Here is a 19,105-nt window from a genome sequence, read left to right on the forward strand (position 1 = left end):
TGATGGTTTTCTTGCAACGGCCCAGGGTCCTTTTTTGATCAAAACAAAAGCTGAGGGCTCGGCGTTTGGAAGTCTGGTTCCTGCTGTGCACCGCCGGCAAAATGCCAGATCCTCGCTGGCTGTGATGCTGTTCTTTGCTTGGGTATGTGGCTTCCAGGACCTGAGAGGACAATGTTTCCAATTGTTTGGAGTATGCCGATTCGTTTGCGGCCGAGCTTGGACGTTTGTCTACGACAGGAGAAATTCAGATGGAAATATTACACCAGCACCGCCCAGCGAAGCAAAACAGAAGAGTGATTCTCGCAGGTCAGGTCAGGATCACTTGAGTGGGGAACGGTGCCGTTGTCGCGTCTCCAGGAGACCTTCTCGGGCCAGGGCTAGTTGCCCCTTCAATGGTCGTCATACATAGATTGTGTTGAGATGAATTGCAATTGATTACATACCAGCATAGCATATCCATCACCTATCTAACTGTAGAAGCTTGAGTGCATTGACTTCACCCCCGCCATAGCATGATTGCGTCCAGCAGTCAAGACTACGCCCTACTTCCTTACTTTCTTACAGGCAAATGATATCCATGACACCAGTGCGTCTTTCTGGTCGCACCCATCACTCCGGACCTTACCTTCCCTTTTCTCCCTCCTTCTCACCACTCTACAAGGTCAAATAGACCAAAGCCCCCAGAACGACCCACGACCCACATCATCACTGTTCGAGAGTGGCTGTGCTATACACAAGTAGAGGTGGCGAGGGCTCATATATGTTCTGTAAGGTTGGTTGAACAGTCACTGTCGTCCAGCCCGTGACGGTCGATGTCAGGATCGTCGTCTCCGGTACAGCAGGCGACGCCGTCAATCGCAGACGATCGACCAAGGAAGGAAAGTCCAGGGCTGTCTTGACCCGCGCGCCGGACTGTTTGAGCGCGTTGCCGAGCGTGGAGAAGTATTGGGCGCCTAGGGCCTTGGAAAGGGACAGAGGCACGCCGTTGCGGATGTCCCTGACCAGTTGGACGAAATATGTCCGTATGCTGTCCAGCGGAAGGCTATGGCTAAGGCTAACCACTCGCCGGGCCACGGCAGACAGCAGAATCCCGCCGGTCAGTCCGCCGATCAAGCCCGTTGCTATTGCCCACTCGTACGCACGGTACTCAAGTGCCAGGTTGACGGTGTGCGTGCCGAGGTCTTCGAGTCTGTAGTACATGCCCTTGGCTCTGCGAGCTTCGTTGACGGCTTCTTCCAGCGTTTGAGTGTGTTTAGTTGTGTCGTTGGTCCATACACAGTAAACATTGGCCGGGGCGACGTTAGGGTAGACCACGACAAAGGACCCGCGAAGGGGTTTGGATGGTCGAGCTCTGGCTTCGTCTTCAGAAGACGAGAACGAAGATTCATCCTCGGTATCAGCGCTTCCTCGCCTCTTCCCAAAGGTGTGTTCTCTGGCCTCTTTTGCGGCAGCTTTGGCAATGCTGATACTCCACTCTGTGCCTCGGACAGGTATCTCCTTCTCCGCCGCAGCTCTACCGGCGTCGTCTTCCTGCAAATCATAGGGGAGGACAGGGAACACTTGGTCTTCAACCTCACGCCAGGATAATTCAGCTCTACTTCCGAGCGTTTCTCGAACCTGCTGTTGCCGACCCTCCAATTCCAGTCGATTTGGCCCGTGGGGGGTTACAGCCTCGACTCTTCCCCAGCAAGTCATCTTCACTTGCAACGCATCTCGGGCACCAGCCGACCGTGATTTTGTCGAATTGCAAAAATTAGCGTTCACGCAGATGTTGTTTGTGTCCTGAGAGATGTCGTAGATGCTTCCCTTGGCGACATGCGGAGCAATGCGGACAATCGTCCCATTGAGTCCTGTCAGGCGGATGCAGAAATGTAGAGTTGCCGCCGTCAGAATCAACTCCACAAGCTCAACGAAGATAGTAAAATGCAAGGAAGTAGCATCATCCTGTTCCATTTCTACTCCAAGCCAATGCGACTTGCCCGACTGAGGTGGGAGCAGGGGTTCGATGAGCTGCATTAGATGGTCAGCCAACTCGAGTGACGCCTTATCCGTATTGCTGGCATGTTGATCTGGAAAGTACGGGCGGTCGTGGTTATCATCGTTGTTGCCGTAGCCGAATTTCAGCGATTCCAGGACCTCTGCGCGCTTCTTACTGCGAACAAAAGCGTCATATTGGATATACTCACGGTCAACAGCCTCGAGTTGTTCTTGTATATCTTCTGGGGCCCCAAAGGCCGTGTGGTTGAAAATCCGATGTTTGAACCATTCACCAATGATGCCATGTATCAGAGGAACTCGGTGCTCTCGCTTGGTGAAGAAGTTGTGCCAGCCGTAGCGACTGCCATCGGCAATGAACTGCGTCATTAGCATCAACGGCTTATACTGCGTTGATAAGAGATGCAATGGCCACGCAGCCTTCTGGTCCGCTGTAAGTTCGTGGTCAAAACGCCGTTGAGAGAAACGGAAACTCTTTTCCTGCAACCGGACGAAAAGAGCTGATATCTGATCCAGTCCCAAGGCCCTGGGTTGAGCAAGGACATCTTGGAGCAACTCATCCGCTTGTTCGATCTGAAGGAGCTCGCCGCTGTCCACTGAGCTTTCATTCTGGCCACTATTAGAGAATCGAAAGTCTCCTTCCAGACTAGTAGCCTGGAATGAGGATGGTTGGGGCAAGGAAGCAGGTTCTTGTATTCGAACACGTTTCGGAAAAGAAGCCGCAAGACCAGCAGCGTCATCTTCTGGAGCAGGGCGTTTTGAGAAGCTTCTTTCAGCTGGTGGAGTGGTAGAGGGCGCCGAAACTCTGAGTGGCGGCCTAGAGCTTCCTGCTGCGGCCTCTGGAGATCCTCGTCCTTGGGAAGCAACAACCTGACTCCGCGTCTTTCCGCCTATGTAGCTTTCAGGAGAAAGCTTCTTGTTCGGGCTAATCTTGCGTTTGGGAGCGGGTGTCATGAGTTTGGAGGACGGAGTCTTGAGTGGCGTCTTGCGGATGTTTGGTTCCTTAAGGGTCAGCCGTGCTGCTTCCGACGAATTGGCCCTTGGACTTTGTGTGTCATCCGAGAGCCCCGGGTACCTGACGTGGACAATATCTCCGACTTCATTTTCTCCATCTTCGTAGTCTGTCGTCTGGGCTCTAGCTTTTTCTCTGGCCCTGTTGCTGGGCTGCTGGGGTTGCATAGGCTTCTTCTGGGGCGATCGGCTTCGGGTCTGGTGAGGCGTTGGCATTAGCATCCGCCCACCATTGTCCGCAGCAACAGGTAATGGTAGAGAGTCAGTGGAGTCGTCCTTTGGTCTGACTTGTTTCCTGTATGGGGAGGGTCTGGTCATTATCCGTGTGGGCGGCGCTTTCGAGGGCGAACCCATCTTGACGGGTCGAAGGTGAGATGCAATATGTGACGCCCGGGGTGCCTTCCTAGAAAATTCAGCATGTACAGAAAAGAAATATGGTACAAAAGAAAAGGACGGGTGAGATAGCAGATATATCGCGACTTTGGACAGTTTGTGCTTGCGGCGCGGCGTCTGCCGGAAACGGAAGAAAGGAATATCAAAATCCAGCTGTTTTCATCGACACAGAAGCCAGCCAAGTGATCGTTGTTCATTGTCACCTAATTTGCCTCTTTAATACTCATAAAGGGCAAAGAGTCTGGCGAAACCCCTTTTTGACGTGCAAATCGGTATAAACAAAGAGAACCTTTCGCTTTGAGAACAAACAGATGGAACAGATAGAAGCCCAGTCGCAATTACTCGGCGAAAGCTCTGATGTGGCAGTCTCATTCCAGGCAAGATTCGATCCAGGTCAAGATTTCTAGGATCCCCGTTGCCACCTGCTAAATGGTCCTCACAAATGTGCAATGCATTCGATTTCGACCTGACAATAGTTAGTCAGATATTTTGCCTATAGCAAGGACAGGAAATACTCCGTACATCGGTCTTGTTTGGCAGCTCCTTGACGCAAACGCATGATCTGGCCGGCTTTGGATCTGGGACGATTTCCAGGACTGTTCTGGGTCAGACTTTGGAATGTGGCCGTTTCCAGGCACCGGGCAGAAACTCAACGCACAGGCCTTGTTCATGGCAGCATAGTCTGCCATGTCAGTGAGGAAAATGTTGATCTTGACAATGTTCTGCAAGCTGCTTCCGGCTTCCTCGAGGACGTTTTTGATATTCTCGAGCGCTTGTCTCTGTGGTGGCCAGGTCAATCTTTGGGCGCGAGCCTGATAGATCTCTGCTCACGGTTCTGTCTGCCACGCTCCCTTCAACTATCTTCCCTGTTGCGGGCACAAGACCAATGTTTCCGCTCACATAGACAGTGCCGTTGTGGACGATGGCCTGAGAGAACAGAGGGGATTTGATTCCTTTCTCGGAGACGACTGGCTGCTTGGGGGCCATTTTGACAACAGGGGTGTATCAAATGCAGGTACAAAGTTAGAAAGCTAGAAAGGTCTGCAAATTGAGAAATGAAGGGTCCTTTCGTACAATACAACACAATCTGCATCCGATGGGTGCGAGTTGGACGCCCTGCACTTTAAACCTGGCACAGCAGTACTCCGTACAGTATGGAGTAAACCTCCAGTGGACAAGTCCGGGCGCAGTCTGCGGGCAATTCCGGTGCCTGCGCCTCACAACCTCCGCTGCGTCAAACTGCGTCAAACTGCGGCTCCCTTTTCCTCCGATGCAATGCTCTGTAACTTGGAATGAAATGAAATGAATTCGCGTAAGAAGGGATGGAGATGATCGGTCCACCCTCCACGTCGTCGTGCTTATCCTCTTCACCCCATCCAGAAGACAACATAAGAATCCTGCGTCGAGAATCTGAGATCCAGCCTCTCCTACCACCGCTCCCGTCGCCGATATAGCCTTTCCCTCCGTCTCGCCCAACGTTCTCTTTCTTGGTCCCGATGATACCGCTCACGACGATCTCTCTGCACAATTCGTTCACGTATTTCATCCTCTTCCTGCCGTCTTCTTTGGTTCTCGTCTTCAGCCGCCAGCTCAGCTCGTAGTCGCCGGAGTCTGCCCTCATCCCCTTCATCTTGCAGGTTCTCCTGCATTCTCTGGATATGTTGGAAAGCCCGACCATCTATCTCGTTGATTTCTTGGTTATGTTGATCCATACGCTCTTGGTGTCGTTGAGCCCGCATGTTTTCCAACTCTTGTAGGTCCTCCGCAATGGCGGGATCCAGGACATTCCACGGTACCGGGGCCTGCCACGGCCATACAGCGTTCCATCCTTCCTCTGGTTGTCGCCCGTGACCGCGCTCTTCATGGCCGGCTCTGTCAACGCCCACGAGCTCGCGAAATCCTGCGTACTCTCTGGGCTCATCTTCGTCATCGAGGATGTATAATCTTCTTCTCTCAGGCAATGCATCAGGGTCGAGTCCCAAAGTCCTGGAGAAAGTCCATCCTCTCCGACCGTCGTTGCCAGTGTAGTGCTCATCAACAGGTACCCAGTAAGTTCTCTTACAAGGGCCCCATCTCTTCGTGATCGGAATCCTTCGACGCCGGTATGTCCACTCATCGTCTGCCATGGACGTCGATTTCAAGTTGTCGTGAGAGCAAGCAAAGGAAGACCGGGGGGTTTTCTGTGTAAAGCTACTGTTGATGGATGGGATGGATATGGAGATGAGCAGAAGCGAAGTATATGAGTACTCGTTACAGCCAGATTTCCAACTTACTGCAGCCTACATTGCTGTTGCCCGGAGGTTGAGGTCAAGTTACACACCAAAGCGACACAAGGCAACTGACACAAGGCAGCCAGTCAAAAAGGTCCTCCATGGCGCGCTACGGGAGACAGCAGAGCCTCGCTGTCTCGTTCAACCTTTCTCGACCAACCAACTTGGTGTCTAGCAGTCCAAGCCATGCTCTGGTACGGCCTTAAGTGTCTCCGGTCCTGCTCACTTGTCATGTGCCGCAGCTCAGCATCCGCCACCATAGCCTCAGTGGCCAACTGCCCCTCGGCTCGCAAAACCGGTATCTGCCAGGATCTCACAGAACACTCTGTCGAAGTCACTCTCCCCATCCAAGCCTGTCCTGCTCCCGGACCCAGCGGATGGTCCTTCTGCGCATTGCCCTTGTCGACTCGGACCTCCACTCCCCAGGTTCATGCTCTCTCTCGTCCCAGATCCGTCGGATCTCTCGATCTATGTTGCGTATCTGAGCCCACCCCTCTGACAGAACGCTGTATGGTGGTGTAGAAGTACCGTCGTGACTGTACGACATATACAGTCGGCTGTCGAACCAATCATCACGACCCTCGTGCCGATCTCTTCTGGAGTGTCTGGTACGATCCATTGGCGATGGTGATCTTCTCGACCTCCGGTGGCGACAGCGACAGCGAGAGCGATGGCGATGGCGATGGCGATGGCGGCGGGAATGAGACGATCGCCTCCCATTCCTGTCGTGTCCGGAACGTGATCTTCTGCGTCTGGGCCGGTCCGGATCCGTTCTCCTCCTCGAAGACCGAGGCATCGCTTTCCGATCCTAGTACCAGAGATACGCTTGCAAGTCTGACAGAGGTATATAGGGGTTTCAAGCGTTGGAACACAGGATTCTGTCTTCCTTTGTCGTAGGTATTACTGTGGACTAGGGGTCCGAGAATGTACTAGGAAGGTCTTTGAAACAGATGTCAAAAGGCTGCAGAAACAATCGGATTGCCGGCACTACCAGTGTGTGATCATAATTATCAAGCAAGGTGACATCGCTTGTATCACTACATAAAACAGGTTTGGCTAAACGGTGTCTGCTTAACTGGTAGTCATAGGATCAAGTCACCCCTCTGTCAAGACGATAGCTAGACAAGTGGTGATATTTGGCTCGTCCATGTAACTAGTATATCCCTTTCCATATCCACACCTCATCCGCCGATGATGTGACACAGCAAGCATCTATCTCACAGCCAAGACAGAGGCGATGATAGATTCTCTTTTCTCGGTCAAATCGTGCCTGAAGATGACTCTATTGCGAGGTATGTGCCGTACAGTGCCGTAGCGTGCCTTGACAGATGCAGATAGGTCCGCTAGGAGCCGTTTTACGTCAGGACGAGCGAGGCCATGAGGGACGGTCAGGGATGGCCTGTGTTCCGCAGTTCTGGCGCCGGTGCCAGTGGAGTGTCGTCGCCCTCCACAGAGTCAGACGTAGGCCAGAGAGGTGTTTGGAGTACGTCGAGCTCCTTGAGACCTGTGCTCTCCGGGCGAGACGCACAGGGATTCTCGAAAGCGGGCTGTATCAACGGTGCAATCAATCATCCGGCACCGGAGCAAAGGTTGATCGTTTCCGGAGAGGCAGGCTGTATTTCATCAAGAGGAACGGTACGGGAAGCATGGCAGCTGCAACAGCACCAAGAATGGACATGGCTGGGCCAACGCCCAGAGAGTGGAACATAGGTCGTGCGGCGAGAGGGAGACCCGCGGCCAGAATACTACGAAGAAACGTGTTGGCCGCTGTGGCGCTGGCGGCATAGAGACCGTACACGTCGACGAGGTAGTTGATGCCTAATAATGCGCATATTTTGTCAGTCTGGAGAGCAAGAGTGGCCGTAAGGCTGACTGATTTTCAAGCACTAGGGGGTACGTACATTGCTGGAAGATGGTGTTGAACCCTGCGCCGATGAAAACGGCGGCAACACAAGGGAGCGCCCATGAGTACTTTGGAGCAGCCGTCCATCCGAACCAAAAGAGACCGGCCACCATCAATACGGCCCCAATGGCCAACGGTGGAAGCCTCGCTTCCGGAACAGGCTTGCCGTGCGCAGCGCGACATTTGCGGATATACCGGGGTTGGTTCCCTAGGTTGATCGCCATGGCGCAAAGCACTCCGATGAACAGGCCAAGGAACGGTAGAGAGCCGTCGACCGGACCGTAGCCGCGCTCCTCCTGAAAAACGATGGGAAAGACTTCAAGAGTAAGATAGAGGATGGCATAGACAAAGGATGCATAGAAGGCGATGCAGGTGACCATGGGCTCGAAACACAGCATCAGTAACGGCCGCGACAGCTGCTTGGTAATGATAGACTTGACATCCAGCTTGAGTCTCTCATGGGGATGGTAGAGCTTCTCGTTGCCCGTCTCCTTGCGTAGCCTCTGGGCCTTGCGTTTCAGCAGCACCGGTGGGTACATTTCGGGCATGCAGAAGTAAGTCAACACGACCACGGCAATGTTGATGATGGCTATGATGTACTCTGTCCATCGCCATCCAAGATGGCGGTTGACTAGGATAGCGGCTCCCGTGGTTGGACCTAACGTAGGACCTCCAACGACACAGACGGCATAGAGTGTAACAGCGGTCCCTCGCGCCTCGCGAGACCAGATGTCTCCCAACGCAGCATTAACGTTGCTGACAGCAGCCGAGCCGAACAGACCTCCAAAGAAACGGGTGACAAAAACGGACTGGGCGTTTTTGCTGGTCGCCGTTCCGATCGAGAAGATGGCCAAGCACGTCATCGCCGGCAGCATGGATATCCGGCGGCCCCAAATTTCTGACATGGGAGCCCATAGAAGAGGGCCGAACGCGAAGCCGATACTGGAGGACACAATTAGTTTTCAGCGGCCACAGGCTGGAATCAAAATACTCGACACCGCACACTGGACGCCAACTCACATATAGAGGGAGATATTCAGCACCACGACAGTCTCGCCGACCCCAAGGTACTCAGCAAGCGTCCGGTTGGTTGGGGCAATGATGCTCGAGGCCAGGCTGGCAGCAAAGGCCAACAGACTCAGCTGGAAGGTAACCGCGGATTTTAAGGCCATCGACCAGTTTTGAGGGTTTTCTGGGTCACGCTCGCCGTCCCAGCCCACGAGTATGTCGTCTTTTTCATGGTTCGGGTCTTGAATCGGCACGCTGGTTTCGCCCTTCTCTCCTGCAGGCTCATTCTCCGCCTGAACTGCCTGCAAAGTAGGCAGCGACATCTCGACGGCCACCCAGAGCTAGAGGGCAAGGCATCGTGGTATCAAAGATGCTAGGTGTCGTTGAGTAGAAATACATAGCACATGTAGGAGACCGGAGAATGGCCGCTACTACTGTACAGAGTACAGTAGGTCCGGTGCCGATCTAGCCGTGGGCAATTCCGCCTGTGGACCTTTTTTTCATCTCTGATTCCCTGCTGCCTGGAGTGCCCAACTCCGACAACGGATTCGAGTTTCGACTCATTCGCTCTGGCGATTTGTCTAGAAGGGCGGGGCGGTAGCGGGTTCAGCAGGCCTCTGGATCTTAGAAACGATGTCTTGAAGCTGCTGGGTTTCCCATGGCGGTCGCGGCCTTTCTCTTCCTTGTACGTATAGGATGTACCTATTTTAGTGGCCATATATGCAAAGCCGGACTCACACATCCTGGTTGATCGGCCGATAGACGAGAGAGAGGGTTGGTTCCGGCAATAGGCAACAGTTTCTCAAGTAACCAAGGCGAGTACGACGAACAGTATAGTAACATGCGCTGAGCCATGAGCAGGTGGTCAAAAGAGGATCCAGTACATCGAGAACGCGAAAGAGTCCGCGATGGGCCGTCTATGATTCGGTGTTCATACTGATGAAGATGCAGAGACCGAACGTGTGAGTGCAGCGGCTTGGCCTGCTCTGTGGCAGTGGTCTTGGAAGACGTCGGACTACGAACGATGCCTAGCGCAGTCCGATATGCCTATACGACTGGCGACCGCTTGGCTCTCTGCGGATTTAAAGAGAATAGATCACAGGGAAGAGACTGGGGTAGTGTAGATGTACAAATTATTCTGCAGTTTCCAGTTTTATCAATACAATGTTCACCTCTACGTCGTTGGACATGAGAATTTTCAACATTCCAGGTCCAACGCTGCATAAGAGCCTGGTATCCTCCCTCCCCAGATGATCAACATCCGACCAACAACTCTCTGGTTGTTATTGATACAATCATATGCCAGTGGTGAATTCCTTCCTGAATCATGTTCGCGCTGAGGCACCAACAACGGGACATACTGCCCCTTTTGGTGCTGTCTCGAGGCTTGGATGTGGATGCACTTTGTTCTTGTGATGGGCAAGAGTGGCGTTCGTCACAGGGCAGACTTCGCCATCGTTGGCCGTGGCGGTAGATGGGTGGTTAGGCGGGAGTACGCTCGAGACGGCGCCAACAACTGGACAGATAGCCTCGTCCATGGCCTGCTGGTCGGGGCGACTTACGATCCTGGACAAAGCAGGGCATGAATCGGCATTGGGATGCTCTGCTGCGGCGGAAGGGTCGAAGAGGCCAGGGTGCTTGTGGAGGTTGTGGTGATGGTCAGTGGTAGCCTTTGTGACAGGACAGACAAGGCCTGGCTGGTTGCTATCGAAGTCGGGGTGCTTAGGAGGCAGGACAGTGTTTGTTGTGCCCACCACAGGGCATACTTCAGCGGTCATGGTGTTCGAGTTGTGGTGGCGAGAGTGGTAATGCTGGAAGGGCGGACGCTGGAAGAGGATTGTATTGCAATGCGTTCTCGGTGCTATGGAGAGACACAAGCGACAGGACTGACCATAGTAGGCATGTATCATTGCATCCCCCTCGAATACAACAAAGCACCAAACTGCAACCAGTGACAGCCTCGTCTGGGATCCAATGACGTATAACAACCAGCCTAACCCGCGTCCCAACGCGGACTAATCCAGGCCAATCATATTCGGCTGCTTGCTAAGGCCACAGCCAAGACCAGGACCCAGGAACCAGGAACGAGCTCGTCTTGCGTATCAAACACTCCAACTAATTCCTCGCATGGTGTCTATATTCTATCGGATACGGCTATTGGGTACGAACCCTGGTACTATGGCGAACGCTCATTCCAGTCCCAGCAACCAGGTCTGAGAACAGCTCATCTGGTCTTCCTCGCCATCTCAATCGCCTTGACAGCCAGAGCAGTGGTCAGACCTCTATTCCCGATTTTCAGACTGGTCTTGCCTGTTTGACACAGCCAGCCAACCTCCCACCCGCCGTCCTCTTGCTGGCTCATTTCAAGTTTCCTCAGATCAACCTCGTTCTTGATGCCCATTTCAAGGCACGCGATTACCCTCATTGCCAGCTCCAGGGCATCCCCACTAGTCCCGATCCGTTCTTGCAGTCTTTCTCTCAACAGCGAGGCTGTACGGCGGTAGATGTCGCTCTCAGGGTTGGCAGTCAGGAGGCGACTGAACAGGTACAGGAAGACATCCCCAGTTGGGTAGTAGTATGTGCCATCCAAGTAGGCTCGATAGAAGAGAACATCGGATATCCAGTCCTTCGTGGGCTGCAGGGCCAGTGTATTCCCTCGCGAATACTTGTAGAAGAAGCGAAGGGCATTGACACATACAGCCGGGTCCACGCGGGGACGTTTGTTATCGAAATATGTCTGTTAGGAGTAAGTTCATTTGCCACATTCTTGAGACTTCTTTCTGGGCCTGGATGGACCAATCCTCACCATAACGATGCCGTCTGCATTAGTATATCGAAGTATCTCATCTAGGATATCATTGGCTTTCTCCACATCGTTGGGCAACAGGATCATTGCCAGAGAAGTTGTGTCAATGTCGTCAGGATGCTTCTCGACCGTGTCGATGGGCTTTTCTGTCATTGAGTTAGGCCTCGTCCAAAACCACGGTACCCATAGCTATCTCACCAATGTAGTAGTTCCATGTGCGCTCATAGAATGTCATGGTGACAAGGTTTCTGCACATTCGGATTGGTCAGCCATGCCAGTTTCTCGAATCATCCTAAACCAGACCACTCACATGTCACCCGCAGCCTCATACAAAAACAGCTGCGCGAAGTTGTCTCTCACTTCTCTCCCTTGAGGCGTCACACTCCACATCTCTTTGGCATTGCTCTTCAGGAACTCGAAGCCGCTTGCAATTGGATCGTGGAAGATAGTTTTGAAGAACTGGTTCAGACCCTCTGGTCCTGTGAATCTCAGGCTCTTGATTCCCAAGGACCGTGCGGCAAGGACGTTTTCGGAATTATCATCAACCAATACCACATCAGTCGGATTCAAGCCAATCTGCTGCAGAACGTGGCGGTAAAAGCGAAGCTCAGGCTTACACATGCCTGCCTCGCTAGACGTGAAGAAGCCGTCAAAAAGAGACCAGTCAAAATCCCCGTTCTGTCTCAAAGCCTGCCATTCAGCGGCGGGAATGTTTGACATGAGATACATTTTCAGAGTCTCTGGGTAGCTGGCCTTGAGTCTCCGGAGGCTCTCGAATACGGCTTTGTTAGGCAACAAGGAGTCCCGAGCCTTGTCGAATGCTGCCGCAACATCAGATGTGGATACGCCGTATTGCTCGGCAAGTCGGCCATAGCATTCGGCTTGTGTAATCAGCCCGAGGTCGTACTCGTACCAAAGTTGAGTTTTGCGGAAACGCTGCAGCATTGCGGGCGCTATAGGCAAGGATTCTGGCGCGGTCCAGTTGCAAAGCACATCACCGATGTCGACGATGAGAGCTCGAATCTTGGAACCCGCCCTTGACTGGGTGTTCCTGTTTGTCTGGCTGAGGCCTGCTTCGGCGATTTTCTGATGTAAAGTAGAAACTCCGTTTGGTGCCACCTTTGGCTCCGTTTCCTGGGATAGAGATTCCACTTTCTCTTCTTTCGAATAGGGAGGAAGTCCACCGCAATCAGACTGCACAGTCGTCACGAAGGCACCGCTGTCCTTCCGTTTCGAATGTTCTGCATCAAAACCATTTTCCCCTCTTTCCAACTTGGTTGGAGACCCATCACTTTGCAACTCTTCCATTCTCGGCTCAGAGTTGGCCTGAGGATAGCCAGCCTTCAGAGATTCAGGACGTCCCAGGTCTTCCATGTTGTTTGGACTCACCGGGCACAAACAAAAATCAATTCCCACAGCGAATCTTTGCTGCGGTGCGATGATGAAGGATTAAAGATAGGACTGAATACTCCGAGAGTGTATGATGGGACTCTCCTGGACTTGACATGTCACTCATATTCACTTCGCAATTCTGCATGCCAATATCACTAGAACCGGCGGATCTCGGTTTCTTTGGAACTCACTTTCATGAAAACCAATGCTCTCACGTACACTTCACGTACAGCGGGCGCAGTGGGCCGCGACGCATTAGGTGACACAGACGGTCCCTGATACACTTACCAAAGTATCCATACGCCAAACGACATGCCGACTACTATCAGTGTCCTTCGGAGACTCAAGTGGATACAGAAGATTGACTTCTCCATGTGCCACGTCATTTTGATGTGTTGGCAGAAGGATGGTATCAACTGGGATATCTCAGGACGATCCTAAAGCGGACAGTCTTCTGCAACTTTAGGGCCGAAGGCAAATTATGCTTAGGGGAGGGTCTGAGGTGCATAGGCAAGTTGAAGGTACCTACAGGAGCCGTCGATGTGGACGTTGTTTGAGCAGAAGTGGCATGTATGATGATACCATTCCGGGGGACATACATATCTAGATATGTCGACGGAGGCCTGTGAAAAACCAGTGCATCGGGTGGCTTGCTCATTCGCCAGGCTCGGGCCGTGGAGGAAATTCTGGTCTTCAAAGATATAGGGAGACGTCCTAAAGACGAATTGCAATTGACAAGCGTGATATCTGAGACCTCGGCCGAAGTCGGCGTGCATTAGTTCCTTACGTTTTCATGCATGAAGCCCGCAGGCGTGTTCCCTTTTGTGTAAGTGGCCAACGTCCTCGGTACTAGCCTTCAGCATACGCTCTGTCTGGTCTGGTATCATTCAATGGGATTTCGCTTTCACTTTCGCTTTCAGAGGCGGTGAAGGTCGGTTGGGTTTTCGTCGAGAGTCGTTTCAACCACAGGAGTTTATAGGACAATGGCATGATCGACTGGCATTTTCATTTCCCTCACAAGGGTCGCGCTGGTGGAGATAGGCGCAAGTCGAATGCAGAGTTGTCTGTGCTCTTTCATCCGGCCATCGGAGAACTGCTTAGAGGCTGCTTCAGCAAAGGATGCCTGCCGGAGCTGTTAATAGTTACCAGTAGATGAGTGTCAATTCCTAGAGAGACAGTGCGTACGGGCTAAGGCCAGGGGTGATGTCGAACGCAATTGCCAGACAAGTCGACGAGTCTCGCAAAAGCAGCGAATGACAAAATTCATTCTTTACTTTTCATGCCGCCGCTTTAATTGAGGGGTATCTCTGGCTGATCCGTACAGTGAATATGGTGGTATCGATTGCGGCCCTGAGGCCTGAACCGCGGTCATTCCACCCTCAGGTGCACGGATACCCATTGTCTACGGAGTACTTAGTCCAACTCACCCTCTTCCGTCCTGACTTATTGTGATATTGCATCTAAGCAATCATGTCCGTGACCGACACCACTCTAAAAGCCAAATATCCTGCCAAAGCCCATTGCCGGCGGGTAGCCAAATACCTGACGGACGCTGGCCTGTCCCGCGATGGAGTCATCTACCTGGAAGCGCAAAAGACGCACATGGTGGAGGACGACGATCAAGCCATGCCCTTCCGGCAACGACGATACTTCTTCTACCTCTCCGGCTGCAAACTTCCCGACGCATATCTCACCTACAACATCCCGCAAGACATCCTGACGCTGTTCATCCCACCCGTTGACCCGGACAGTGTCATCTGGGCCGGGCTCCCGGAGTCAAAAGAGGAGGCATTACAGAAATACGACGTGGATCAGGTGTTGTACAGCAACGAGGTCAACGCTGCGCTGGCAGCGTACGGCCCATCACAGTCGACCACGGTCTACGCGATCCCAGAACAGGTCTCCGAGCACATCACATTCCTGCCTTTTGCGGACACTGAGTTCTCATCCCTGAGGACGGCTATCGACGAATGTCGTGTGGTCAAGGACAGCTACGAAGTCGCCCTGATCCGGAAGGCCAACGAGATCTCCACACTCGCACATATTGAAGCGGCCAAAGTTGTGCGGACTGCCACTAATGAGCAGGAGCTGTACGGCGCCTTTGTTGGAACCTGTATATCCAATGGCGCACATGAGCAAGCATATCACTCCATCTGCGCCAGCGGCACGAGCTGCTCGACCCTACACTATATCCGGAATGACCAGCCCTTGCGAGAACGGCTCAACATACTCCTCGACGCCGGCGCCGAGTATGAATGCTACTGCGCCGACATCACACGCACATTCCCCATCTCCGGCACTTTCAACCCCGAATCGCAGACAATCTATGCCATTGTCGACGAGATGCAGTTGTCCTGCTTCAAACTCCTTCGCGCCAACGTACGGTGGGAGGACGTTCACGAGCATGCCCACTGGGTGGCCATTCGCGGCCTCAAGAAAGCCGGCATTCTCGTGGGCGACGAGCAAGAGATCTTTGACAAAAGAGTCAGTGTCGCCTTCTTCCCGCATGGCCTGGGTCATTACTTGGGAATGGACACACACGACACCGGCGGCCATGCCAAGTACGATGACCCAGATACCATGTTCAAGTACCTGCGAGTCCGAGGGAACGTGCCGGCGGGCGCGGTCATTACGGTCGAGCCGGGCATCTATTTCTGCAACTTCATCCTTGATCCAGTCCTCGAGGATCCGGAATTGAGCAAGTATATTGACAAGGCCGTGCTAGATCGATATTGGGCTGTGGGCGGGGTGAGGATCGAGGACGACGTGCATATCACCCCGGATGGATACGAGAACTTGACGGATACTCCGAAACTATAAGCTCCTGTTGGACGTCAATGAGAAGTTGGAGGGTTATGGCGGCAGAGGTTTATGTGACGGGCCCTAGGGCCCCTTCCCCAGGCTTACTGTTTAATCACGAAGCGAGTATGAGTGAAACAATATCGGATAGATTAATGGTACATGTCCCGCATCAAGTGAATACTTCGTCATGGCTTTAATTCCGATCAATCCTTCCATGTCACAACTTTCGTCCAGGCCCACTCATCCAGGCCCTGCAGGCTGTTGAATCGGCCGAACCCACTCTTCTTCACCCCTCCATGCGGCAGAGCCACTTCATCATGAACAGTCATGGAGTTGATGTGTACAGCGCCGCTCTCGATCTGGCGTGCGATGCGCAGTCCGCGCCGCAGGTCCTCTGTAAAGACGGCGCTGGAGAGACCATAGTCGGTGTCGTTGGCAATCTCGATGGCCTCCTCGTCTGAACCTACCACGAACAAGGAAACGGTCGGCCCGAAGGATTCAGTGTGGTAGATGTCCATGCCCGGCTTGACGTTCTCGATGATGACGGGTCGCATCTTGGTCTTAGAAGACTCATTGTGATTCGGATCTCCATAGAGCGTCGAGGCGCCCTTGGAGAGGGCGTCGCTCAGAAGCTTTTTGTTCTTTTCGACTGGGGCTGCAGTCACAAGTTGTGGGACACCCATGCCTTGCTCGCTAAAGACCTTCTCCATGGTGGCTTGAAGCGCAGACCGAAATTGGTCGGCAATTTTTGCATTTACCAAAATACGTTCAGTAGCCATGCAAATCTGGCCACCGTGCAGGAAGGCACCCAGCGCACACTGAAGCGCCGCGGCCTCGATGTTGGTGTCCTCGCAGATGATTGAGGGTGCTTTGCCACCGAGTTCCATGACAGTGGGTTTGAGGTGTTTGCCGGCTAGAGAAGCGACAATTGAACCGACAGCGCTGGATCCAGTGAAGTTGATCTTTTTAACGGCCGGGTGGGAGATCAGAGTGTTTGTGACCTTTGCAGCATCTGTAGTACGGTGGTAAATTGTGTTGAGGCACCCTGCTGGTAGACCGGCCTCGTGGAGGATTGAGGCGATGGACCAGTACGTGGCTGGAGCGGCTTCCGGACCTTTCAGGATGACCGTGTTTCCCCTGAGACATGTTAGTCTGATAAGAGAACAGCATCGATTTTGCGGAACGCTTACATGGCGAGAGGTTGCAGACAGGCACGGACGCCCAAAATATGGGGAGCGTTCCAAGGTGCAATCCCTAGAACCACGCCGTATGGTTCCTTGAGCAGCAAGGCGTTGCTCCCTTCTTCCGAAACGACTGGCATACTTGAAGTAGTGGCCACCTGAATCAAGCCTGCCACGCTCTTACAGGCTTCGTACGCCTGGTTATGCTCAAAGGCAAACATGGATTCGGCTGCGCCAGTTTCGGTGTGACTGTAGTGGAACTGCTCATCCCTCCTCTTCCGGAATCCTTCTGCAGCCTTGAGGAAAATATCCCTCCTCGTGTGCGGCTTCGTTTTCGACCATGTCTTGAAAGCCTTCTCTGCTGAATCAATGGCTCTTAGAGCGTCTTCTTCCCCAGCAGCGGAGCATTGATACAGGACTTCGTGGTCGAGTGGAGAAACGACGTCGAATGTGGAAGACAGCTTGACTTCCTGCCCATCTAGCCACAGCGGAACAGTTGAAGAGGTGTCGAATTTTGATGGGGACGATGACGAGCCGTTGGAACCATTGGTAGCCATGTCGGAAAGAGAGTGCGGACTGACGAGGAAGGGCAGGAAAAGGTCAACGAGACTGGGGTTTCAGGCTCGAACGGATGGCAACATTATTTATCTTTTCTAGACGTCATTTTCACCGCTGCGGAGAATTTGGCGACACCAGGCGTGCCAGCGGCATTTGAGCAAGGCAAAAATTTGAATGGTCTGAATGGTCTGAATGGTTCGGATCTGCACATTGAAGACCTACTGTACCTCACAGATGGATGTCCTGCGACAGTCAGCCGGATACGGGACGCGGGGAAGTCCACAAACCCTGCGGCTAAAGTGGAGGAAGCGGCTTTGACCTCCAACACTCCTCTGGGAGGCTCCTAAGGCTCCTCAGGCTGTTTCTGCAGCCTAAACCCGCCCAAACCCGCCCATGCCCTGAGCGCTGGACATGCCTGGAGAGCACTCGGCCCGGTGCCTAGGACTGTGGAATCCTGTATTGCCGGCACAATCATTTAGTAGCATCCGTACACGACTCGAACCCTCGGCGACAGCCAAACGGTTCGTTCAGAAGGCAAGGCATGTGAACAGTTTCTCCTCTGCACTTCGCTTGAGAAGAAAGCAGTCAGAAGGTACCCGAAGGAGGGAAAGGGGAGAGCCACGAGAAAGAGATCCCATCAGGAGAAGAATTTGAGCGACTATGTAAAAGTTCTGCGCTATACGAAGAGTCTGTTCGACGGTGGATTTGGCCCTGGGTATTTAGGGTGGTGCGTCCTCGCTGTCATGCTGCTAGGCTTCTAGACTGCGTTGCGGCTCCTGCTGCGCTCATCATTCTGACTGGCCTTGGTGGCCTTGACGGGCTGGGCTGCAATGGTGCCTTGACATCTGATGAACTGCTCTTATCAAGTACCAAGAATCTCAATCTTTTTTCATGCCAGTGGTGGTGTCGATTCCAGGGCATGTGCAATTGGGACGCCTGGACGTCGCGAAGATTTGCCTTGCAAATAAATATGTGGGCATCAGGCCACAATCTTATTTGGCGCAATCGCATCATCCTCTGAGGCAGACGGATGAGACCGTCTCTTCGGCTTGCCCGGCTGAGGCACCAAGATATGCAATCATCTTGTCTGGGCTCGTCTCGTCTCGTCGTGTCGTTGAGCACATAGGTGCGATGTTACTGTTGCAAGACCAAGACAAGACCATCTTATGCGACTTTGTTGGGGTGGACTTGGTGAAATTTGACGCGTCAAGATGCCCTCATGCTGCCATTTATAGGTATCTTATCGTCGCAGTTCGCCGAAGTGCCTGCCGCAAGCGATCTTAGATAGCTGGTGTCGGGTAGTGGGAGATCTGGGCCATGATGGTGATATCTATGATCATCCATTGTGAGCATATTCGCTTTCTCCATCAGGTGAGAGGCAAGGCCAGATGTGCGAACTGACGTAGAAACCTCTCCTAGCGAACCCCCACCCTCGCCAGCATCATGCCACTTTGTAAACAAAATGCAATACGATACCAGTAATAATGGGTTTGCACGGGCGGCATGGGCGGGCAGCCATCCCTCCCATGCGCTGCCACTGTCCCCCGCACTGCCTGCACCCAGATTGACTCCCTCCATTCCGTCTCTTGTCTCTTCGTTCTCTGCCGTTGGTCCTGCATCTTCCTCTGGTCCTGAAGCCCTGATCCGCCGGTCCTCGAGTCATAGAGATGGATGGGGTACGTCGGCGAGCTTGGAACCTTGTCCCGGAGGAAGGGCGATGCAATGGTCCACTGGATGGCCTGATCGGCGTGCAATACTGTCTTCTAGTGCCCCTCGATACCAGCTC

General features: G+C 53.1%; 8 protein-coding genes across 8 annotated transcripts; 1 reads left to right on the top strand and 7 right to left on the bottom strand.

Moving 5' to 3' along the window:
* Nucleotides 1-705: 705 nt before the first annotated feature.
* A1O3_05773 (uncharacterized protein) lies at nt 706-3,360 on the bottom strand (the record flags this gene model as incomplete). The annotated part of the gene is made up of 1 exon (XM_007735893.1): nt 706-3,360. The coding sequence occupies one exon, from the start codon at nt 3,358-3,360 to the stop codon at nt 706-708; it is 2,655 nt and encodes an 884-aa protein (XP_007734083.1).
* Nucleotides 3,361-3,835: 475 nt separating this feature from the next.
* A1O3_05774 (endoribonuclease L-PSP) lies at nt 3,836-4,386 on the bottom strand (the record flags this gene model as incomplete). Its single annotated transcript, XM_007735894.1, has 4 exons — nt 3,836-3,865; nt 3,922-3,995; nt 4,058-4,178; nt 4,231-4,386. 4 exons carry the CDS (start codon nt 4,384-4,386, stop codon nt 3,836-3,838), a joined length of 381 nt encoding a protein of 126 aa, XP_007734084.1.
* Nucleotides 4,387-4,826: 440 nt separating this feature from the next.
* Nucleotides 4,827-5,525, bottom strand: A1O3_05775 (uncharacterized protein; the record flags this gene model as incomplete). Its single annotated transcript, XM_007735895.1, has 1 exon — nt 4,827-5,525. One exon carries the CDS (start codon nt 5,523-5,525, stop codon nt 4,827-4,829), a length of 699 nt encoding a protein of 232 aa, XP_007734085.1.
* A 1,708-nt stretch (nt 5,526-7,233) lies between these two features.
* Nucleotides 7,234-8,903, bottom strand: A1O3_05776 (uncharacterized protein; the record flags this gene model as incomplete). Its single annotated transcript, XM_007735896.1, has 3 exons — nt 7,234-7,487; nt 7,571-8,514; nt 8,593-8,903. 3 exons carry the CDS (start codon nt 8,901-8,903, stop codon nt 7,234-7,236), a joined length of 1,509 nt encoding a protein of 502 aa, XP_007734086.1.
* Nucleotides 8,904-9,905: 1,002 nt separating this feature from the next.
* A1O3_05777 (uncharacterized protein) lies at nt 9,906-10,358 on the bottom strand (the record flags this gene model as incomplete). The annotated part of the gene is made up of 1 exon (XM_007735897.1): nt 9,906-10,358. One exon carries the CDS (start codon nt 10,356-10,358, stop codon nt 9,906-9,908), a length of 453 nt encoding a protein of 150 aa, XP_007734087.1.
* A 446-nt stretch (nt 10,359-10,804) lies between these two features.
* Nucleotides 10,805-12,760, bottom strand: A1O3_05778 (uncharacterized protein; the record flags this gene model as incomplete). The annotated part of the gene is made up of 4 exons (XM_007735898.1): nt 10,805-11,317; nt 11,387-11,532; nt 11,585-11,634; nt 11,697-12,760. The coding sequence occupies 4 exons, from the start codon at nt 12,758-12,760 to the stop codon at nt 10,805-10,807; spliced, it is 1,773 nt and encodes a 590-aa protein (XP_007734088.1).
* Nucleotides 12,761-14,248: 1,488 nt separating this feature from the next.
* Nucleotides 14,249-15,598, top strand: A1O3_05779 (xaa-Pro dipeptidase; the record flags this gene model as incomplete). Its single annotated transcript, XM_007735899.1, has 1 exon — nt 14,249-15,598. One exon carries the CDS (start codon nt 14,249-14,251, stop codon nt 15,596-15,598), a length of 1,350 nt encoding a protein of 449 aa, XP_007734089.1.
* Nucleotides 15,599-15,783: 185 nt separating this feature from the next.
* Nucleotides 15,784-17,318, bottom strand: A1O3_05780 (NAD-dependent aldehyde dehydrogenase; the record flags this gene model as incomplete). The annotated part of the gene is made up of 2 exons (XM_007735900.1): nt 15,784-16,717; nt 16,771-17,318. The coding sequence occupies 2 exons, from the start codon at nt 17,316-17,318 to the stop codon at nt 15,784-15,786; spliced, it is 1,482 nt and encodes a 493-aa protein (XP_007734090.1).
* Between the last annotated feature and the right edge of the window lie 1,787 nt (nt 17,319-19,105).

The sequence above is a fragment of the Capronia epimyces genome, assembly GCF_000585565.1.
Source record: "Capronia epimyces CBS 606.96 chromosome Unknown aczIQ-supercont1.4, whole genome shotgun sequence".
In the NCBI taxonomy this organism is placed as follows: Eukaryota; Fungi; Ascomycota; class Eurotiomycetes; order Chaetothyriales; family Herpotrichiellaceae; genus Capronia; species Capronia epimyces.